At 30.9% G+C, this 24980-nt stretch overlaps 1 protein-coding gene across 14 annotated transcripts in view; it reads left to right on the forward strand.

The window, feature by feature from the left end:
- Positions 1 to 359: 359 nt before the first annotated feature.
- The window catches only part of LOC119603800 (sodium/hydrogen exchanger 3), a 96423-nt gene continuing 71802 nt past the window's right edge, over positions 360 to 24980 (forward strand). For all 14 annotated transcript variants that reach the window (XM_037955982.1, XM_037955983.1, XM_037955978.1 and 11 more), the window contains exons 1-3: positions 360 to 456; positions 4001 to 5584; positions 24005 to 24215. In XM_037955982.1, the coding sequence (XP_037811910.1) occupies positions 4922 to 5584; positions 24005 to 24215 (874 nt within the window). In that variant the 5' untranslated portion in view covers positions 360 to 456; positions 4001 to 4921. The remainder of the gene's footprint in view (positions 457 to 4000; positions 5585 to 24004; positions 24216 to 24980) is intronic.

Genomic DNA, 24980 nt, shown 5'->3' on the forward strand with positions numbered 1-24980 from the left:
CTCTCTATTTTCATATTTAATATAAATACACGATCGTTGGTAAGTTTGCAAACGATCTAACTACAACTAGACTAATGTAACGATGTGATATGATTATGTGTTTGTATTTGATTAAAAATATAAATTTAACAGTCATTAACACTTTTTTTTCTCTAATTGTTATTTTCAAATATATAACACATTTTATTTTAAATGTATTTTAAGAAATTTCAATGTACTGGTAAATAAATATTTTATTCATATCAAACATAATTTTCTTGCTGAATGAAAAGACCGAGAGCTACGAAATGTTAACAGTAGTATTGGAAAGAAGACAAAAAAAGTTATAAAGCTTCTTGAGTTGAAAATTTTGAAACCAGTTTCAGTTGGTTATTGCGTCAGGTCAGTTGGTTGTAGTGTCTGGAGTGCTTCAGTCATTTTTTTCCGAAAACAGTTCCTACTTAAATTTTTCTTTCGGTGTGTGTTATTTTTTTTTTTAATTTTTAAGTGTTTTATCTTTTTTTTTAAGTGATAAAAGTATTTGATCTTGTTTATCACAAAACACAATCTTTTTTATCTTCTTAAACATTTTTTTAATATTTCAAATCATTTTAAAAGTTTCCTTTAAATAAATGGCTGTTTTTTTAAATTTCGGTTGACAAAATCTTTAAATGAAAAAATATATTTAATTAAAAAAGAAAATACCGTTTGTGCATAATTTGTGTCATTTATCAATTTATTTTTATTGCCTAAATTGTTGGGTGTCATCTGATGGCCGCAATTTATTACGGGTAATTGAGGAACCAGCAAAATATTGTGACATTTTTATGGAAATATTTAATAAAGAAAGAAAACAATTTATTGATCATAAATTATAATGATATTGACAAAATTTATGTGTGTTGCAAGAAGAGAATTTCAATATCTCTAAACAGGAATTGACAGAAAAGTCAATAACAACAATTAATTGAAAATTTAAAAGCGTGAAAATTGCCTTCAATTGATAAAGGAAACCAAATCATAAATTTTAACAAAAACTTCTTTAATAAGAATAATAAAAAGTTCAAAAAACCAAGATCGTTAGTGTTGTCAAAAACTGATCAGTAGAATAAAATGTTGTTTTTAACAAAGTGTCAAATAAAATAATGAAAATAAATTGAAAGGTTAAAAAGTTTAAGTGTACAAAAGAAAGGATTAAACTGAACTAGAACTGAACTAGAACTGAACTAGAACTAGAACTGAACTAGAACTGAACTAGAACTGAACTAGAACTGAACTAGAACTGAACTAGAACTGAACTAGAACTGAACTAGAACTGAACTAGAACTGAACTAGAACTGAACTAGAACTGAACTAGAACTGAACTAGAACTGAACTAGAACTGAACTAGAACTGAACTAGAACTGAACTAGTACTGAACTAGAACTGAACTAGAACTGAACTAGAATTGAACTAGAAGTGAACTAGAACTGAACTAGAACTGAACTAGAACTGACTAGAACTAGAACTGAACTAGAACTGAACTAGAACTGAACTAGAACTGAACTAGAACTGAACTAAACTGACTAGATCTGAACTAGAACTGAACTAGAACTGAACTAGAACTGAACTAGAACTGAACTAGAACTGAACTAGAACTGAACTAGAACTGAACTAGAACTGAACTAGAACTGAACTAGAACTGAACTAGAACTGAACTAGAACTGAACTAGAACTGAACTAGAACTGAACTAGAACTGAACTAGAACTGAACTAGAACTGAACTAGAACTGAACTAGAACTGAACTAGAACTGAACTAGAACTGAACTAGAACTGAACTAGAACTGAACTAGAACTGAGCTAGAACTGAACTAGAACTGAACTAGAACTGAACTAGAACTGAACTAGAACTGAACTAGAACTGAACTAGAACTGAACTAGAACTGAACTAGAAACTGAACTAGAACTGAACTAGAACTGAACTAGAACTGAACTAGAACTGAACTAGAACTGAACTAGAACTAGAACTGAACTAGAACTGAACTAGAACTGAACTAGAACTGAACTAGAACTGAACTAGAACTGAACTAGAACTGAACTAGAACTGAACTAGAACTGAACTAGAACTGAACTGAACTAGAACTGAACTAGAACTGAACTAGAACTGAACTAGAACTGAACTAGAACTGAACTAAAACTGAACTAAAACTGAACTAGAACTGAACTAGAACTGAACTAGAACTGAACTAGAACTGAACTAGAACTGAACTAGAACTGAACTAGAACTGAACTAGAACGGAACTAGAACTGAACTAGAACTGAACTAGAACTGAACTAGAACTGAACTAGAACTGAACTAGAACTGAACTAGAACTGAACTAGAACTGAACTAGAACTGAACTAGAACTGAACTAGAACTGAACTAGAACTGAACTAGAACTGAACTAGAACTGAACTAGAACTGAACTAGAACTGAACTAGAACTGAACTAGAACTGAACTAGAACTGAACTAGAACTGAACTAGAACTGAACTAGAACTGAACTAGAACTGAACTAGAACTGAACTAGAACTGAACTAGAACTGAACTAGAACTGAACTAGAACTGAACTAGAACTGAACTAGAACTGAACTAGAACTGAACTAGAACTGAACTAGAACTGAACTAGAACTGAACTAGAACTGAACTAGAACTGAACTAGAACTGAACTAGAACTGAACTAGACTGAACTGAACTAGAACTGAACTAGAACTGAACTAGAACTGAACTAGAACTGAACTAGAACTGAACTAGAACTGAACGAACTGAACTAGAACTGAACTAGAACTGAACTAGAACTGAACTAGAACTGAACTAGAACTGAACTAGAACTGAACTAGAACTGAACTAGAACTGAACTAGAACTGAACTAGAACTGAACTAGAAACTGAACTAGAACTGAACTAGAACTGAACTAGAACTGAACTAGAACTGAACTAGAACTGAACTAGAACTGAACTAGAACTGAACTAGAACTGAACTAGAACTGAACTAGAACTGAACTAGAACTGAACTAGAACTGAACTAGAACTGAACTAGAACTGAACTAAACTGAACTAGAACTGAACTAGAACTGAACTAGAACTGAACTAGAACTGAACTAGAAGAACTAGAACTGAACTGAACTAGAACTGAACTAGAACTGAACTAGAACTGAACTAGAACTGAACTAGAACTGAACTAGAACTGAACTAGAACTGAACTAGAACTGAACTAGAACTGAACTAGAACTGAACTAGAACTGAACTAGAACTGAACTAGAACTGAACTAGAACTGAACTAGAACTGAACTAGAACTGAACTAGAACTGAACTAGAACTGAACTAGAACTGAACTAGAACTGAACTAGAACTGAACTAGAACTGAACTAGAATGAACTAGAAACTGAACAGAACTGAACTAGAACTGAACTAGAACTGAACTAGAACTGAACTAGAACTGAACTAGAACTGAACTAGAACTGAACTAGAACTGAACTAGAACTGAACTAGAACTGAACTAGAACTGAACTAGAACTGAACTAGAACTGAACTAGAACTGAACTGAAGAACTGAACTAGAACTGAACTAGAACTGAACTAGATCTGAACTAGAACAGAACTAGAACTGAACTAGAACTGAACTAGAACTGAACTAGAACTGAACTAGAACTGAACTAGAATTGAACTAGAACTGAACTAGAACTGAACTAGAACTGAACTAGAACTGAACTAGAACTGAACTAGAACTGAACTAGAACTGAACTAGAACTGAACTAGAACTGAACTAGAACTGAACTAGAACTGAACTAGAACTGAACTAGAGCTGAACTAGAACTAGGACAAAGCTTCAAATGAACTAGAACCGATCTAAAATTGTAAATAAAATCAACATTTTTGTATGAATTTTAATAAAATACATAGTCGTTTTCTTTTATAACATATTTAGTTTTCTTGACTCAAAATATAATATCATTTGAAAATATATTTTCTAATTTCTTAAATTTATTTTCTTCTCTTTACAGAATTCAAAAACATCGTACTTAATTTACATACCAACTACCAACAAACTTAAACTAATATTAAACTTAGTTTAGAAAAAATAAACATAAATCCCCAAATAAATCTTAGAAAAATTAATGTAGAGAAAATAATATAAAAAAAGGAAAAAAATTAAAAAAAAACATTACAAATGTTTGCGTGATAAAACATTCTAAAAATTTTAAGAAACCCAAAAGAAACAAAACTCTCCCTACAAACACTCCAAATAAAAATCCAAAATATATATATAAAAACAACTGGCAACAGAGAGAAACAATGTTTTACGACCTTTTGACAAGAAATTCCAATGAATATTTCTATCAAGGTCCGGCAGGTCGAAAAAAAGGTGAAAGAGCTAAACACGAACACGAGGCAGAAGAAAAAGAATTTATAAATTTCTTCTCCAAGCAGCAGCAAAACACCTTTGGGCCGCAAGAAACAAGGCAGAAATTAGAAAGAGCTGCCAACAAAATGGCTGTTAATAAGAAACAACAAACAATAATGATGGCGTCTCAAGATGAGCGCGAGGAGTCAAAGGATAAGAAGACGCCATCGTTAGAGCAAGAAATGAATTTGGCTCGAAGGGCATGTTGGTGCAATAATAATTTGGATGACTTAAAGGGTCAACAACAACAAGAACAACAATTAAAACAAAAATGCTGTGAGAATTGCTTTAAACGTCTAAATGAGGACAACAAACACGATAATGATAATGTAAATGAAAAAGAAAATGTTATTAATGAAAATGAAGAGAATGATGAAGATGATGAAGAAGATGATGATGTTAATGAACAACGGTTTTGAATGGTGCTAAAAACTTTAGTAAAAATATTAATAAACTTAATAAAACTACTAATAATGATAATACAACCACAACTACAACAACTATAAATAGTAATAGTAAAATGTTTAGTAATACAAATACTACCACAACTACAAATAGTTTAAGTAAAAGAAAAAATCTTATAAATAAGCACAAAATGGAGCCAGGAAATGAAACTACAACAATTTCCTCTTCCTCTTCTACAAAATCCAAAGATGCTGCTAATAATTCCTCTGTCTCTGACTCTGCCTCCTCCCCCACCACTGTAAATAATAATAATGCCACAAATTGCAATAATAGTCTTAGCAACAACAACAACAGCAACAATAACTTCATGGCCTATTTGCGTGTTCTGCTACTACAACTGTGGTTGGCATTTGTGGAATTTTGTGATAAAAACACTATTAAAAAGAATGATCCACGTTTTGCTCCCTATCGTCCCACGGAACAAAAACAAGATCAGCAGAAATCACAACAACAACAACAACAGAATTCAACTCCTAATAATTCCTCCTCAACGAAAGCGAAAAAACCCTTTCAATTCAAATTGTTGACAAATAAGAAAATGATTTTCTTATTTATTGTCTGTGTTTTCTTTTCCTGTGTCAATCGCATTGAAGCCCGTCCAAATTTGGAAAGTTCTAATAATGCTATAGTGGGCGAAGCCTCACCTGGCATAGTTGCTACCAGTGATGGCGGTGCAACTGTTAAGGCCATGGATAATAGTGTTTCCGGTAAAAGTAATGTAAGTCCATACACATTTTTTATTACTTTCTATAATTTTTTTATTAATATCAGTACATATTTATGACACGATTTTTATAAGATATATCTCGTTTAACTTGTAACATATTTAGCTTTAAGACCTATAAGTTGTATCCAATAAGGGGTCTTTTTCGATTTTTGGTGATTTTTTAAAAATTAAACATTTTTCAATAATTCACTCGAACAAAATATGATATCAATACTTAATATGGAATAAAATCAATATTTCACATTCGATTTTTATTAAATATATCTCATTTTATTTATAACACACTTAGCTATATTGCCTATAAGTTAGATCTAAATTGGGGGCTTATTAAAATTTTTACGAATTTCTAAAAATCAGAAATGTTTCATTATGCATTTTGCACAGAATGCAAGGTTAACAATTAATTTTGAATATAATCAGTATTTATGCCTCGATTTTAATAAAACATATCTCATTTTATTTGTAACATATTTAGCTTTAAGACCCATAAGTTGGATCTAAATCGAAGGCTTTTTAAAATTTTTACGAATTTCTAAAAATCAAAAATGTTTCATTATGCATTTTGCACGAAATGCAATGTTAACACATAATTTTGAATAGAATCAGTATTTATGCCTCGATTTCAATAAAATATATCTCATTTTATTTGTAACATATTTAGCTTTAAGACCTATAAGTTGGATCTAAATCGGGGGCTTTTTCGATTTTTTGTGATTTTTAAAAAATTAAACATTTTTCAATAATGCACTCGAACAAAATATGGTATCAATCATACATGGGAGAAGTTAATTATATCGACTAATTAATTGACGATTTCATTAGCATTAAATTGAAAAAAATTATAATTATTTTTTTTTTCATTAGCATTATTTTCTCTAATGGTAATGCTTTTTAATGAAACGATTTCATTAGTAATTATTTAAAAATAAATTTTCATTACCATTATTCAATGGATTTTAAAAATTTTCGAACATTAGTTCGAATTTCGAAATTAATTTCGAATATCCGAACATTATAATGTATTTTCATTAGGTGAAATCATGTATGCCAAATTTCAGCACATTCAGACTAGAAGAACTAGTTTTAACAGCTTTAAAAATTTTTCGAACACAAGTTCGAATTTTCGAATTTTTTTTTTTTTAGGTTTTATGACACAGAGATTAATTTAAAAACATAAAAAAATTTTCGAAAATAACTTCGAATTTTCGAACTTAATTTCGAATATTCGAACATATTATTGTATTGTCATCAGATGTACTTATGACTGCAAAATTTCAGCCAATTTGGGCCACGGGAACTGGTTTTAAAAGCTTTCAAACCTCGAATCTTCGAAAAATTTTCCTTAATATATTTTTCGACAATTATAAATACTAATTAAATTCGTTTTTGAAAATTCATTATCAAATTCATTACCATTATCAAAAAAAGTTATAATGAAAAAAATATAATTTTCATTAAATGGTACTTAAAATATTTTTCATTACAATTTTTTCTATAAATGGTAATGAAATTTTAATGCTTAATGAAAAATTCCCATGTATGGTATCAATACCTAATGTCGAATAATATCAATAATTCTCATTCGATTTTTGTAAAATATATCTCATTTTATTTGTAATATATTTAGCTTTATGCCCTATAAGTTGGATCTAAATCGGGGGCTTTTTCGATTTTTGGTGATTTTTTAAAAATTAAAAAATTTTCAATAATGGGTTTTGTACAGCATGTTAAGTTAACACTTAACTATAAATAAAATCAGTATTTATGCCTCGATTTTAATAAAACATATCTCATTTTATTATCAACATATTTAGCTTAAAGACCTATAAGTTGGATCTAAATCGGGGGCTTTTTCGATTTTAGGTGATTTTTTTCAAATTAAAATTTTTTCAATAATTCACTTGAACAAAATATGATATCAATACTTATTGTTGAATAATATCAATATTACTGATTCGATTTTTGTAAAATATATCTCATTTTTTTTGTAATATATTTAGCTTCAAGACCTATCAGTTAGATCTAATTAGGGGTCATTTTCGATTTTTTGTGAATTTTTAAAGATTCAACATTTTTCTATTTCTGATTTCATACAAAATATTGTTGATATAAACACTTAATGTTGAATAACATCAAGATTTCTGATTCGATTTTAGTAAAATATATCTCATTGTATTTGTAACATATTTAGCTTTATGTCCAATAAGTTTGATCTAAATCGGGGGCTTTTTTGATTTTTTACGAATTTTAAAAATTAAAATTTTTTCAATAAATCACTCAAATAAAATATCATAAAAAATACTTAATGTGGAATAATAACAATATTTCTGATTCGATTTTTATAAAATATAACTCGTTTTATTTGCAAAACATTGGCCTAAGCCACTTAGCCATCACCACTGAAGTCATTTATATATTTATATTAAATGCCAATATTTCTATATTCTTTTTAAAAATATATATTTCCCACAACTGGTTACTTCATTGTCTAAGGCGGTTTCTTGAATATTTCTTGTATATTGCAGTCTTGTGCTTTACGGGAAGTTCCCTCATCTCAATCTATTACTAAATTGGCTGCTGAGTACTCACGACATTTTCCCGTAGAGGCGAATTGTTTAAACGATTTCAAGGAAATGCACGAATTATGGTGGCACGATCTCTTAGCAATTCTATAGAAAATTAAAAATTTTTTTGAGATTTATTTTGAAATTGATTTTAAAATTTACAAAATTATTAAAAATCCCTTAAGAACCACAATTTCTTCTTATTATTAACTACTTGCTAACCGGTTTTAAAATTATATTCTTTAGAGTTTCTGGTTTTCTATACTATTTCCGTTTTTTTGCGGCTTTTTAAATTATTATTTCATATTTTTAAAATAAATTTTAATTACAATTAATAATAAGTATCATTAGGACTCCAGTTAAGTGTCTAGACCTGTTATTTTCTTTTAATTAATTATATCTGTCAAGAGTTTTAAGTATCTTAAAAAAAAATATTTAACAATAACTAAACAAATAAAAATTAATTAAAATTTAATTAATTTGTTGTTATGACAAAAGGCGCTAAAACTTTTATATGGGCATTTACATCGAAAAGTCTATATTTGTCACATTACGTCATTCAGTTAAAGTATCAATATATTAATTGTTTATATTTCAATCTAGAGCTCAAATAGTTTTATACCTAGGATAGAGAAAAGTGACCACTCGAACTGAATGTTCCTAAGATATAGGCAGTTAAAGCCGATTTAGCGATATTAGTCGTTTTGTTCTTAGATATAATGAACTCATTTTCAGAAGGCCTCAGAATCTGAAGAAAAAGTTAAATTGAGCCGACAATTAAGACGGCGCCGATATTTTATTTAATAAGCCGTCGGCGCCATTCAAAAATGGTTGCACCGCCGCCGCTGATCATTTTGCATCAACTTCTCTCTCTGCCTCAGATATCTAAATCTGGAATACTTTTATCAGACATGTTGTCGAGAACTTTTCTAGAATTTAGAATATATTTAGAATGATATTTTTATGTATATAGTTATACAATATGTAATCAAAAGAAAGTTACACGAAAGACCTTTCATTTGATATACATTATGTCTAGGAAAAGAACTATGTTTTCGAGATATATAGGAAGCTATATTTAAAATTGTAGTTTAGAGATTTTACTCATATCTCAACCATCAGAATCAGAAACACCTCAAAATATGTTGCAGATTCAAAAGTTACGATTGTTTTATTTAAAACGAGATATATCTGATTAAAAACGATATATAATTTTTGAATATATTTACCATTATGTATTGCTATCACATACCACTATTTCTGTAACAAGTAGCGATACAAAAACCAAAAACAAAATAACTTTTACTTAAGTAAATATTAATATCTTTATATTATTTATTAAGTAAATAATTTTTTGAAGTAACAAATATGTAATAAATATTATCAAGTGTTATCGATAAATTTATCACTAGAAAAAAAAGAAAGATAAATAAACTTGAAAATGTATTAATTGTTAAAGATACTGACATAGACCTTGACATTAAAATCAATTAAGAATGAGAGGGTGCTTGGAAAAAGGGAACGATACTAATACTAAATATCAAGGGCAAGTTTTAATATGGCAATGCCTTAACTGACACAAGTCCCTTTTACGTAGCGCGACTCGGGTACATTTTATTAGTTTATATCTTTATTTAGGACGCAAATCTTTCAAAATGTTTATATAGAAATCTCTAAAGACCAACATAGATAAAAATTTATGACAAAATTTTTTAGATAATTTTATTTTTATAGTTTTAATAAAAATATTTATTTAACAAAAGATTTTACTAAAAACCTTCATATTTTGCTGATCTAACGAAACACTGGATCTTATCAAAATTTTAGTAAAAAACAAGTGACAGCACTAAACTTCTGACAATGTCGAATCTTATATACCCTTCAGCATAGTATATTTTAATCAAAAAGAAAAATGGACTATAGTCTTGACTGTAGTCTGAACTATAGTCTGGACTATAGTCTGGACTGTAGTATGGACTATAGTATATAATATAGTCTGGACTATAGCCTGAACAATAGTCTAAACTATAGTCTGAACTGTAGTCCGGACTATAGTCTAAACTATAGTCTGAACTATAGTCCGGACTATAGTCTGGACTATAGTCTGAACTATAGTCCGGACTATAGTCTGGACTATAGCCCGGACTATAGTCTGGACTAAAGCCTGGACTATAGTCTGGACTATAGCCTGGACTATAGTCTGGACTATAGCCTGGACTATAGTCTGGACTGTAGTCTGGACTATAGTCTGCACTGTAGTCTGGACTATAGTCTGCACTGTAGTCTGGACTGTAGTCTGGGCTATAGTCTGGACTATAGTCTGGACTATAGTCTGGACTATAGTCTGGACTATAGTCTGGACTATACTCTGGACTATACTCTGGACTATAGTCTGGACTATACTCTGGACTATACTCTGGACTATAGTCTGGACTATACTCTGGACTATAGTCTGGACTATACTCTGGACTATAGTCTGGACTATACTCTGAACTATAGTCTGGACTATAGTCTGGACTGTAGTATGGACTATAGTATATAATATAGTCTGGACTATAGCCTGAACAATAGTCTAAACTATAGTCTGAACTGTAGTCCGGACTATAGTCTAAACTATAGTCTGAACTATAGTCCGGACTATAGTCTGGACTATAGTCTGAACTATAGTCCGGACTATAGCCTGGACTATAGCCTGGACTAAAGCCTGGACTATAGTCTGGACTGTAGTCTGGACTATAGTCTGCACTGTAGTCTGGACTGTAGTCTGGACTATAGTCTGGACTATACTCTGGACTATAGTCTGGACTATACTCTGGACTATACTCTGGACTATAGTCTGGACTATACTCTGGACTATAGTCTGGACTATAGTCTGGACTATACTCTGGACTATACTCTGGACTATAGTCTGGACTATAGTCTGGACTATACTCTGGACTATACTCTGGACTATATTCTGGGCTATACTCTGGACTAAACTCTGGACTATACTCTGGACTATACTCTGGACTATACTCTGGACTATACACTGTACTATACTCTGGACTATAGTCTGGACTATATTCTGGACTAAAGTCTGGACTATAGTCTGGACTATAGTCTGTACTATAGTCTGGACTATAATCTGGACTATAGCCTGTATTATAGTCTGGACTATAGTCTGGACTATAGTCTGGACTATAGTCTGGACTATAGTCTGGACTATAGTCTGCACTGTATTCTGAACTATAGTCACTATATTCTGAACTATAGTCTGAACTATAGTCTGGACTATAGTCTGAACAATATTCGGGACTATAGTCTGAACTATAGTCTGGACTATAGTCTGAACAATAGTCTGAACTATAGTCTGAACTATAGTCTGAACTATAGTCTGAACTATAGTCTGAACTATAGTCTGAACAATACTCTGGACTATACTCTGGACTATAGTCTGGACTGTAGTCCGGACTATAGTCTGGACTGTAGTCTGGACAGTAGTCTGGACTATAGTCTGGACTATAGTCTGGACTATAGTCTGGACTATAGTCTGGACTATAGTCTGGACTATAGTCTGGACTATAGTCTGGACTATAGTCTGGACTATAGTCTGGACTATAGTCTGGACTATAGTCTGGACTATAGTCTGGACTATAGTCTGAACTATACTCTGAACTACTTTGGACTATAGTCTGGACTATAGTCTGGACTATAGTCTGGACTATAGTCTGGACTATAGTCTGGACTATAGTCTGGACTATAGTCTGGACTATAGTCTGGACTATAGTCTGGACTATAGTCTGAACTATAGTCTGAACTATACTCTGGACTATACTCTGGACTATAGTCTGAACAATAGTCTGAACTATATTCTGAACTATACTCTGGACTATAGTCTGGACTATAGTCTGGACTATAGTCTGGACTATTGTTGCTAATCATTTTCTTTCTTTCATTTTTGTTTTCTAAACCATTTTGTTTTTAAATATTTTATAACTACTTAATATGGTCTATATTTATTTAAGTCATGAACAAACAAACAAATGTTTAATTTTTTACCAAATAAAGCAAAAAAAGAATAAAATTTCAAAAAATATGAAACTTAATTTATCTTCAGTTTTTTACTTTAATTTTAAGAAGAAAAAAATGAATGTATATTTAATCTTGCTAATTTAAGCGCTAAACAATTTCTCCAGTGCTTAAAATAATTCATATGAAACTGATTTAATATAAAATTTTTCGTTTGTGGTATTTGAAATTAATGTTAAAACATCTATTAACAAGTAAACTTAGAGTGAAGAGTGAAGAAGAGAAATACACTTAAAGACAAAAAGAAAAATCTTTTGTAATTTTATCTAATAAAAAAAAGCATTTTGGTTTTGAAAAATTTTTGCCGGAGAATTAGAGAAATACAATAAAATAAAAAATTCCCAGTGTAGCATTAAGCATTTTAATGATAATGTTACACTGAGTACGCGCTTAACGGTTTGTGGCAAAAGATGTGGATATGTACTCACTTCAAGTGTTTCTTTTTAATACTTACATTTTTCTATTATATCATATTTTTACATCTATCAAATTTTATGTTTTTTTTTTCAATACTAAAATTGTCAAACGCCTCCTTGGTGTCTTATGCTTAACTTGCATAATTTGATACAAAACCACATTTATTGTTTAGTCTACTTTGCTGCCATAACAACAACAACAGCAATTTACAGACTTGCAACTAAATTGTAAATAAAAACAAATTAGTTTAAAAGCAATTTTTCAAAAAATATATAAACATTTTAACAAGTTCAGATTACACTGGTTAACAAGATTGAACAGACACCAGAATAGAGACATTTCGTATTTATTATATTAAAATAAAATGACTATAGTGTAGTGTATAGTCTGGAATAGTCTGTACCATAGTAGTCTGTACTATAGTCTGGACTATAGTCTGTACTATAGTCTGGACTATAGTCTGTACTATAGTCTGGACTATAGTCTGTACCATAGTCTGGACTATAGTCTGTACTATAGTCTGGACTATAGTCTGTACTATAGTCTGGACTATAGTCTGTACTATAGTCTGGACTATAGTCTGTACTATAGTCTGGACTATAGTCTGTACTATAGTCTGGACTATAGTCTGTACTATAGTCTGGACTATAGTCTGTACTATAGTCTGGACTATAGTCTGTACTATAGTCTGGACTATAGTCTGTACTATAGTCTGGCCTATAGTCTATACTATAGTCTGGCCTATAGTCTATACTATAGTCTGGCCTATAGTCTGTACTATAGTGTGGACTATTGTCTTTACTATAGTCTGGATTATAGTCTGTACCATAGTCTGGATTATAGTCTGTACCATAGTGTGGACTATAGTCTATACTATAGTCTGTACTATAGTCTGGACAATAGTCTGGACGATAGTCTGTACTACAGTCTGTACTATAGTCTGGACTATAGCGTGTACTATAGTCTAGATTATAGTCTGGACTATAGTCTACACTATAGTCTGGACTGTAGTCTACACAATAGTCTGGACTTTAGTCTAGACTATAGTCTGGACTGTAGTCTACATTATAGTCTGGGCTATAGCCTACACTATAGTCCGGACTATATCCTACACGATAGTCTGGACTATACTCTACACTCTAGTCTGGACTATAGTCTACACTATAGTCTGGACTATAGTCTACACTATAGTCCGGACTATAGTCTGGACTATAGTCTGGACTATAGGCTACACTATAGTCTGGACTATAGTCTGGACTATAGGCTACACTATAGTCTGGACTATAGTCTACACTATAGTCTGGACTATAGTCTACACTGTAGTCTGGACTATAGTCTACACTATAGTCTGGACTATAGTCTACACTATAGTCTGGACTATATTCTACACTATAGTCTGGACTATAGTCTACACTATAGTCTGGACTGTAGTCTACACTACAGTCTGGACTATAGTCTACACTATAGTCTGGACTATAGTCTACACTATAGTCTTTACTATAGTCTACACTATAGTCTTTACTATAGTCTACACTATAGTCTTTACTATAGTCTACACTATAGTCTGGACTATAGTCTAAACTATAGTCTGGACTATAGTCTACACTATAGTCTGGACTATAGTCTACACTATAGTCTGGACTATAGTCTACACTATAGTCTGGACTATAGTCTACACTATAGTCTACACTATAGTCTGGACTATAGTCTACACTATAGTCTACACTATAGTCTGGACTATAGTCTACACTATAGTCTACACTATAGTCTGGACTGTAGTCTACACTATAGTCTGGACTATAGTCTACACTATAGCGTGGACTATAGTCTACACTATAGCGTGGACTATAGTCTACACTATAGCGTGGACTATAGTCTACACTATAGCGTGGACTATAGTCTACACTATAGCGTGGACTATAGTCTACACTATAGCGTGGACTATAGTCTACACTATAGCGTGGACTATAGTCTACACTATAGCGTGGACTATAGTCTACACTATAGTCTACACTATAGTCTACACTATAGCCTGGACTATAGTATACACCATAGCCTGTACTATAGTCTACACTATAGCCTAAACTATAGTCTACACTATAGCCTGGACTATAGTCTACACTATAGCCTGGACTATAGTCTACACTATAGTCTTGGCTATAGTCTACACTATAGTCTTGACTATAGTCTACACTATAGTCTTGACTATAGTCTACACTATAGTCTTGACTATAGTCTACACTATAGTCTTGACTATAGTCTACACTATAGTCTTGACTATAGTCTACACTAGTCTTGACTATAGTCTACACTATAGTCTTGACTATAGTCTACACTATAGTCTTGACTATAGTCTACACTATAGTCTACACTATAGTCTTGACTATAGTCTACACTATAGTCTGGACAATAGTCTGCACTATAGTTTGGACTATAGTCTACACTATAGTCTGCACTATAGTTTGGACTATAGTCTGCACTATGGTCTGGATTATAGTCTGGATTCTGGATAGTTTTGACTATAGTCTACACTATAGTCTTGATTATAGTCTGGATTATAGTCTGGATTATAGTCTGTAATATAGTCTGTACTATAATCTGTAATATAGTCTGTACTATAGTCTGAACTATAGGGTATACTATGGTCTGGAGTATTGTCTGGGCTATAGTTTGAACACTTTTTCAGTCCTATAGTTTAATAAACTCGGACCTTTTTTTATTGTTGAAAATATACGTAATGATAAATGTATACAAACAATTTCTTTACAGTTCAGTAACCTTTTCATATAAAATTTTCACACTGTTTTGGTAGTTTAAACAAATTATGTATGTAGGTCTATAATTTAAACAATTTTATTAAACTACACACACACACACACATGGCTTCTTAAAATAACAAATATTATATTGCCAAAAAGGAATGAAATGAAACCCAACATAAAATTAAACTGTTTCAAATGACAATTATACGTGGGTAGTTGGTACTCGTTGGCTATAAAGGCAGCTTGAAAATGTATATACTTTATAATAAGGATGATGACTATGATTATATTACAGTTTAAAAATAATTTATTATACGAGTTAATGTAATAATTTTGCATAGCAACACTTAGTTGAAAATTAGATATTTTGGCTAAGAATTTGTGGAGGAAAAAAAGTATTAGAATAAATATTTCTTAACAATTTGGGTCAATTAAAAAGCAATTTTGTTTATTTAAACATTTAAGGAGAATTTTATGATTTAGTCCCTAAATACTTAAATTATTTTCTAGGATAAAAGAGTTTTATTATTAACAAAATAATCAATAATTTTATAACGTCTTCCTTAAGCTATAAAAAATTCCTATTAAATATTCAAATTGAGTAAATACCTGCTAACAATAACATAAATATTGATTATATTTTAAAAGATAAAATCATAAATTTTCTTACAAACAGGTGAAAATGAATGGTTCCATGGGGGGAAGAGGACTGTTGACTGGTTACAAAATTTATTTATTGAGTGTATAAATGCTGACAAATCATTGTCGTCATTACTGTCATGTACAAGTAAATATTTATGATTTAAGTAAATATGTATACAAACTGCCACTGTAAATGACAATTGTCATGGCGGTAATGGTGGTCGGTTACAAAGACATTGAATGAGTTTTTTTATAAATTTCATGTTTTTATTGTATATATGTTTTAGTAGCCCCCCCATAAAAAAGACAATACAAAAATTTGTTCATTTTTACGCACTGTCAGTCTTACAGTCAGAAAGAGATAAAAACTCATTCATGTTTGTCACATGCTTCTGACAAAATCTCTTTCAAAACATTGTTTTTATTTATTAATGTGTGGCGATGACAGACAGACTGACAAATGAACAACAGTCAAACCACTTGTCAACTAAAGTGTCTGAACAAAAAATTTTTCATTATTTTTCTAACGAGCTTAACAAATGAAGAATTAAAACACGACACGCTATAACATGATTTACACCTGTGTAAATCTCTCTTCTCTCACCTTAAAACTAACTCGCTCTTTTGTACTCTTAGTTTCACACACTCTCTCTCTCTCTGTCTTGGTCTTTTTATGTTTATTGAGGCGTTAAAATTTTAAACTTTTTTTTTTTTGATAAAATAAATTTTATGTTGATTATTTGTTTATGTTATAACAAAATTTTTAAAAGGGCTTAACTACTATTTTATTGAAAAAGTCATTGAGCGAAGCAAACAATTTGTAAATAAATATGTATTTTGTTAAGAAAAACAAATAAATTTTGTTACAATTTCTATATTTTTTCAATATTTTTTTTTTAAAATAGATCAATAATTGATCTTGAAAATTATTAGTTGCATAAATATATTATTTGTTTTTCGTTGACTTTCAAAACAATTAAATTAAACAAATTGTGTTTATTCGATAGATACTGAAGGTTTTTAAAATTTTTTAATAATAAACTTTAACTGTTATCGTATGAGTGTTTTAGATTTCAGACATCGAGTTTTTTAGGGTTAAAGTCTGGTGTATCGACTACAGTCTTATTTATGGTCTTGTTTGTAGTCTGGGCTATAGACATGTCTATAGTATGGACTATAATCTTGACTATAGTCTTGACTATAATCTTGACTATAGTCTTGGCTGGGACTATTGTCTTCACTATAGTCATGACTATTATTTGGACTATATTCGTAACTATAGTAAGGACTATAGTCTTGACAATAGTAGTCCAAACTATAGTAAGACTATTGTTTGTACTATAGTCTTGAATATAGTTTGGACTTTAGTCTTGTCTATAGTCCGAACTTGACTATAGTTTGTCTATACTATAGTATTGACTATAGTTTGTACTATAGTCTTGACTATAGTTTGTACTATAGTCTTGACTATAGTTTGTACTATAGTCTTGACTATAGTTTGTTCTATAGTCTTGTATGGCCTTGACTATAGTTTGTACTATAGTCTTGACTATAGTTTGTACTATAGTCTTGACTATAGTTTGTACTATAGTCTTGACTATAGTTTGTACTATAGTCTTGACTATAGTTTGTACTATAGTCTTGACTATAGTTTGTACTATAGTCTTGACTATAGTTTGTACTATAGTCTTGACTATAGTTTGTACTATGGTCTTGACTATAGTTTGTACTATAGTCTTGACAATACTTTGTACTATAGTCTTGACTATAGTTTGGACTATAGTCTTGACTATAGTTTGTACTATAGTTTTGACTATAGTTTGTACTATAGTCTTGAATATAGTTTGTACTATAGTCTTGACTATAGTTTGTACTATAGTCTTGACTATAGTTTGTACTATAGTTTGTACTATAGTCTTGACTATAGTCTGTACTATAGTCTTGACTATAGTTTGTACTATAGTCTTGACTATAGTTTGTACTATAGTCTTGACTATAGTTTATCTTGACTATAGTTTGCATAATAGTCTTGACTATCGTTTGTACTATAGTCTTGACTATAGTTTGTACTATAGTCTTGACTATAGTTTGTACTATAGTCTTGACTATAGTTTGTACTATAGTTTGTACTATAGTCTTGACTATAGTCTGTACTATAGTATTGACTATAGTTTGTACTATAGTCTTGACTATAGTTTGTACTATAGTCTTGGCTATAGTTTGTACTATAGTCTTGACTATAGTTTGTACTATAGTCTTGACTATAGTTTATACTATAGTCTTGACTATAGTTTATACTATAGTCTTGACTATAGTTTGCATAATAGTCTTGACTATCGTTTGTACTATAGTCTTGACTATAGTTTGTACTATAGTCTTGACTTTAGTTTGTACTATAGTTTGCATAATAGTCTTGACTATCGTTTGTACTATAGTCTTGACTATAGTTTGTACTATAGTCTTGTATGGTCTTGACTATAGTTTGTACTATAGTCTTGACTATAGTTTGTACTATAGTCTTGACAATACTTTGTACTATAGTCTTGACTATAGTTTGGACTATAGTCTTGACTATAGTTTGTACTATAGTTTTGACTATAGTTTGTACTATAGTCTTGAATATAGTTTGTATTATAGTCTTGACTATAGTTTGTACTATAGTCTTGACTATAGTTTGTACTATAGTCTTGACTATAGTTTGTACTATAGTCTTGACTATAGTTCGCATAATAGTCTTGACTATAGTTTGTACTATAGTTTGCATAATAGTCTTGACTATAGTTTGTACTTTAGTTTGTACTATAGTCTTGACTATAGTCTGTACTATAGTGTTGACTATAGTTTGTACTATAGTCTTGGCTATAGTTTGTACTATAGTCTTGACTATAGTTTGTACTATAGTTTATACTATAGTCTTGACTATAGTTTGTACTATAGTCTTGACTATAGTTTGTACTATAGTCTTGACTATAGTCTGTACTATCGCCTACATCGTACTACAGTCTTGTTTTTAGTCTTGTCCAGACTATTGTCCAAAATATACTATAGCTATGGTCTGGACTATAGTCTTTTCTATAGTCTTATTTATAATTTTGTATATATTCCTGTCATTAAAACTATAGTCTTGTCTATATGTACATGTATTCTTGTCTATAGTCTTGCCTATAGTCTTGTCTAGACTTTTCTATAGTCTGGACTATCTTATAGATAGTCTTGATTACAGTTTTGTATATAGTCTGGAATTGAGTCTGGTCTATAGTCTGGATTATAGTCCTGTTTATAGTCTAGAGACCAGACGCCAGAGTATTGACTATATATAGTCTGGATTATAGCTTGGATTATAGGCTCTAGTCAGGACTATGGTCTTATCATAAGTTTTGTTATAGCTCTCTTTACAGTCTTGTCTACACTCTGGACTATAGTCTTGTCTATATTCCTGGCTATAATCTAGACTACGGTCTGTCTATAGTCTTGTCTAAAGTCTAGACTATAGTTTAGTCGATAATCTGGACTTTAGTCAGGGCTATAGACTGGAATACAGTCTGGACTAAAGTCTGAACTAAAGTCTGGACTAATGTCTGGACTATAGTCTACTCTATAGTGTGGAATATAGTCTAGACTATAGTCTTTTCAATATTCCAGACTATAGTCTGGTCTATATTCTGGACTACAATCTTGTCTATAGTCTGGACTATAGTTTTGATTATAGTCTTATCTATAGTCTAGATTATTGTCCATGGTTTGGTCAATAGTGTGTATTCTGTTTTGTTTAATGTTAAGTTTCTGGATGTTAAGTTTTTTTATATAAAAAAAAATAATAAAAATTCAGCACGACCTTTTTTTAAATTTATCTTTTTATCATCAACGGGCCGGATATGTAAATATTTGTCAAATGAAGGTGTATATGTAGTTGCTATTGTTTTATTAATTTTATTTTTGCATTGTAACTTTCAATGTCGCCATTAGAACTTTTTGTTAGACTTTAAATATGGAAATTTTCAAGATAGAGAGAAAAAATCATTTAAAATGAAATTACAAAACATGAGTGTTATAAATAACATTTTTAAATTATAATTAGTGTGAAATTATTGGCCGGCACATGTTGTAAATAAATTTAGCAAAAGCAAATACTAAGCAGCTGACTGACTATTGATTACTTTAATACTACCTACCGCCTGTTTAACATTTGTATTAAAACGAAAACATCATAGAACAATTTTCCAATATTTATTCTATTATTATTATTATTATAATGTATTGTATTTATTCAATTGTATTTTAACGTTCATCATCTTTTAATTTTTTCAAGTTCCTTTGTATTTTACTTTTCTTTTTAGCAGTTGTTCAATTGCTACGAAGACTATTTGTCTTGTGTGCAACTACTGGCAGTTTTGTTTTATTATCAATTTGTTGCTATAAACAACAATTAACGTTTTATTTAAACGACGCAATCTAATACATACATACTGCTGTTGTTGCTGTTGCTATTAATGATGTTGTTATTTGTACTCGACTACTACTGCTGTACAATATTTATATTTTTTTATCTTGTGTAACTATGGCAGCATTGAAAAGTTTGCCTTTTTAATAGACGCATTGTAATTAGTAGCAATTATTCCCCCACAAACTCTCTTCCTTCCTATTGTCAGTGGAACACAATAATGTCTGCAAAATTTTTTTTAACTTCTAAATACTCTTATTTTTTCTTTAGTATTTGTCATAATTTACTTGGTTGCTTGCTATTCTTTCAGATTTTTTTTTTTCAATTTTTCTTTTATATAGCTTAATGTTATCTTGTTAAAGCAAATTAGCCTATGTCTATTTCATTGACTTCTTAGACAAGTTAATGAAATGTTTATTTTATTTATGAAAACTATATAAAACTGCTTAAAATTCCTGGCGAAAACTTTATTATTTATTTAGATAAAAGTTAAGGAATATATTCGTAATTGAATAGAGTATAAGGTCGCAGATGAGCTTAAAATATTATTTTCAAAATTTTACACTTAAGCTATTTTCTAGGCATTACAATGTTATTGAAATGAATATTTTCATTAAAACTTTTTCATGGGCGTTTTCTTATTTAAATGCAGATTTAAAAGGAAGAAGGATAGTCTAGCCTATAGACTAGTCTGTAGTCTGGTTTAGAGACTAGTCTATGGTGTAGTCTAGTCTATAGTCTAGTCTATAGTCTAGTCTATAGTCTAGTCTATAGTCTAGTCTATAGTCTAGTCTATAGTCTAGTCTATAGTCTAGTCTAGTCTAGTCTATAGTCTAGTCTATAGTCTAGTCTATAGTCTAGTCTATAGTCTAGTCTATAGTCTAGTCTATAGTCTAGTCTATAGTCTAGTCTATAGTCTAGTCTATAGTCTAGTCTATAGTCTAGTCTATAGTCTAGTCTATAGTCTAGTCTATAGTCTAGTCTATAGTCTAGTCTATAGTCTAGTCTATAGTCTAGTCTATAGTCTAGTCTAGTCTAGTCTATAGTCTAGTCTATAGTCTAGTCTAGTCTATAGTCTAGTCTATAGTCTAGTCTATAGTCTAGTCTATAGTCTAGTCTATAGTCTAGTCTATAGTCTAGTCTATAGTCTAGTCTATAGTCTAGTCTATAGTCTAGTCTATAGTCTAGTCTATAGTCTAGTCTATAGTCTAGTCTATAGTCTAGTCTATAGTCTAGTCTATAGTCTAGTCTATAGTCTAGTCTATAGTCTAGTCTATAGTCTAGTCTATAGTCTAGTCTATAGTCTAGTCTCTAGTCTATAGTCTAGTCTATAGTCTAGTCTAGTCTAGTAGTCTAGTCTATAGTCTAGTCTATAGTCTAGTCTATAGTCTATAGTCTAGTCTATAGTCTAGTCTATAGTCTAGTCTATAGTCTAGTCTATAGTCTAGTCTATAGTCTAGTCTATAGTATAGTCTATAGTAGTCTATAGTCTAGTCTATAGTCTAGTCTATAGTCTAGTCTATAGTCTAGTCTATAGTCTAGTCTATAGTCTAGTCTATAGTCTAGTCTATAGTCTAGTCTATAGTCTAGTCTATAGTCTAGTCTATAGTCTAGTCTATAGTCTAGTCTATAGTCTAGTCTATAGTCTAGTCTATAGTCTAGTCTATAGTCTAGTCTATAGTCTAGTCTATAGTCTAGTCTCTAGTCTAGTCTATAGTCTAGTCTATAGTCTAGTCTATAGTCTAGTCTATAGTCTAGTCTATAGTCTAGTCTAGTCTAGTCTATAGTCTAGTCTATAGTCTAGTCTATAGTCTAGTCTATAGTCTAGTCTATAGTCTAGTCTAGTCTAGTCTATAGTCTAGTCTATAGTCTAGTCTATAGTCTAGTCTATAGTCTAGTCTATAGTCTAGTCTATAGTCTAGTCTATAGTCTAGTCTGTCTATAGTCTAGTCTATAGTCTAGTCTATAGTCTAGTCTATAGTCTAGTCTATAGTCTAGTCTATATCCTAGTCTATAGTCTAGTCTATAGTCCTAGTCTATAGTCTAGTCTATAGTCTAGTCTTAGTCTAGTCTATAGTCTAGTCTATAGTCTAGTCTATAGTCTAGTCTATAGTCTAGTCCTAGTAGTCTATAGTCTAGTCTATAGTCTAGTCTATAGTCTAGTCTATAGTCGAGTCTATAGTCTAGTCTATAGTCTAGTCTATAGTCTAGGTCTATAGTCTAGTCTATAGTCTAGTCTATAGTCTAGTCTATAGTCTAGTCTATAGTCTAGTCTATAGTCTAGTCTATAGTCTAGTCTATAGTCTAGTCTATAGTCTAGTCTATAGTCCCTAGTCTATAGTCTAGTCTATAGTCTAGTCTATAGTCTAGTCTATAGTCTAGTCCTATAGTCTAGTCTATAGTCTAGTCTATAGTCTAGTCTATAGTCTAGTCTATAGTCTAGTCTTAGTCTAGTCTATAGTCTAGTCTATAGTCTAGTCTAGTAGTCTAGTCTATAGTCTAGTCTATAGTCTATAGTCTAGTCTATAGTCTAGTCTATAGTCTAGTCTATAGTCTAGTCTATAGTCTAGTCTATAGTCTAGTCTATAGTCTAGTCTATAGTCTAGTCTATAGTCTAGTCTATAGTCTAGTCTATAGTCTAGTCTATAGTCTAGTCTATAGTCTAGTCTATAGTCTAGTCTATAGTCTAGTCTATAGTCTAGTCTATAGTCTAGTCTATAGTCTAGTCTAGTCTAGTCTATAGTCTAGTCTATAGTCTAGTCTATAGTCTAGTCTATAGTCTAGTCTATAGTCTAGTCTATAGTCTAGTCTATAGTCTAGTCTATAGTCTAGTCTATAGTCTAGTCTATAGTCTAGTCTATAGTCTAGTCTATTCTAGTCTAGTCTATAGTCCAGTCTATAGTCTAGTCTATAGTCTAGTCTATAGTCTAGTCTATAGTCTAGTCTATAGTCTAGTCTATAGTCTAGTCTATAGTCTAGTCTATAGTCTAGTCTATAGTCTAGTCTATTCTAGTCTAGTATAGTCTAGTCTATAGTCCAGTCTATAGTCTAGTCTATAGCCTGTGGTGTAATATATAGTTTAGTCTATAGTATAGCCTATAATCTAATTTATAGTCTGGTCCATAGTCTAGTTTTTAGAGTAGTCTGTAGTCTAGTTTATAGTCTGGTTTACAGTCTACTTTATAGCCTGTACTATAGTCCAGTTTATACTCTGGACGATAGCAAATTATTAGTCGGGACTTCAGTATACTTTACTCCCGGACTAAAGTCTAGTTTATAGCATGGTCTATTGCAAGTCAATAGTCGGGACTATAGGCTAGTGACTAGTCTGGTTTTTGGTCTTTTTTATAGTCTGAATTATAGTCTTGTCTATAGTATTTTCTAGTCTGTCGTCTGGACTATAGTCAAGTCTATAGTCTGGACTTGGTACCATATTCGGTACATTTTTTCGAACTTTTTTTATAATTACATTTCATTTTTAAAAGATATTAAATTCTTTCCCTCTCTTCCATTTTAGTCTCCTGTAAGTGACTCCTCAATACCACCGTCACAAAATGAACTACACAACAAACATACCGCTCATGCTGCGCATGAAGCACGTTCAGACGATGGTGAGGAAGAAGGTGGTCATCATGATCGTTATCCCTTGGCTCAAGTGGAATTTGATCGAGTTAAAACACCATTCATTATTGGTGTTTGGATTCTATCGGCCAGTATAGCAAAAATTGGTGAGTAATTGTGAAATTATGTAAAAGAAATTCCCCTTCGTAAAATGTTATCATATTTTGAACTTTTCTTTAAATAATTTCGTATTAAAAATAGATTAATTCCGAAAAATTTCTCTTGAAATTGTTGGTGTGTTAAATTAATTTGCCTTAAAGTTTTAATTTTGCTAAATATATTTCGGTCTTTGTTTGTTTGTTTTGTTGTTGTGATGATTTAAGTTGTTATCTTTTTATTTGTCCATTTTTAATTAATATCTTTGTTATTTGTTATTTCATTTCAATATATCTTTTGTGATATTTGAAATTCCATTTGAATATTTAGTTGATGTCATACACAACTATAAAAAAAAAGAAAACAAATAAATTCTTCTTTTGCCTTTGAATGAGCAAATACTATATACTATAATATCGAAAAATTAACTTTGAAAACTGTTTATTTATGTCCCTGAAAAACAATTATTACCACACCAACGATTTATTTCTTCACTCACACCCAATACCTTTAGCTTATACATAGACAAAATTAAATGAATTTTGTTGCTTTTTTTAAATGTGCATAGTAACAAAAAAGGGACTATTTTAAACACCCCTTGTCCTTTTTGTTCTTGTGTCTTTGTTTAGGTTAAACATTACTACATAAGTTCAATTTTATAAGTTTTCTTTCTATAGTCTAGCATATAGTCGGAACAACTATAGACTAGACTATAGACTAGAATATAGACTAGACTATAGACTAGACTATAGACTAGACTATAGACTAGACTATAG

The sequence above is a fragment of the Lucilia sericata genome, unplaced genomic scaffold, assembly GCF_015586225.1.
Source record: "Lucilia sericata isolate MDLA Ls3-8-SP2 unplaced genomic scaffold, ASM1558622v1 Contig000337F_arrow, whole genome shotgun sequence".
NCBI lineage: Eukaryota > Metazoa > Arthropoda > Insecta > Diptera > Calliphoridae > Lucilia > Lucilia sericata.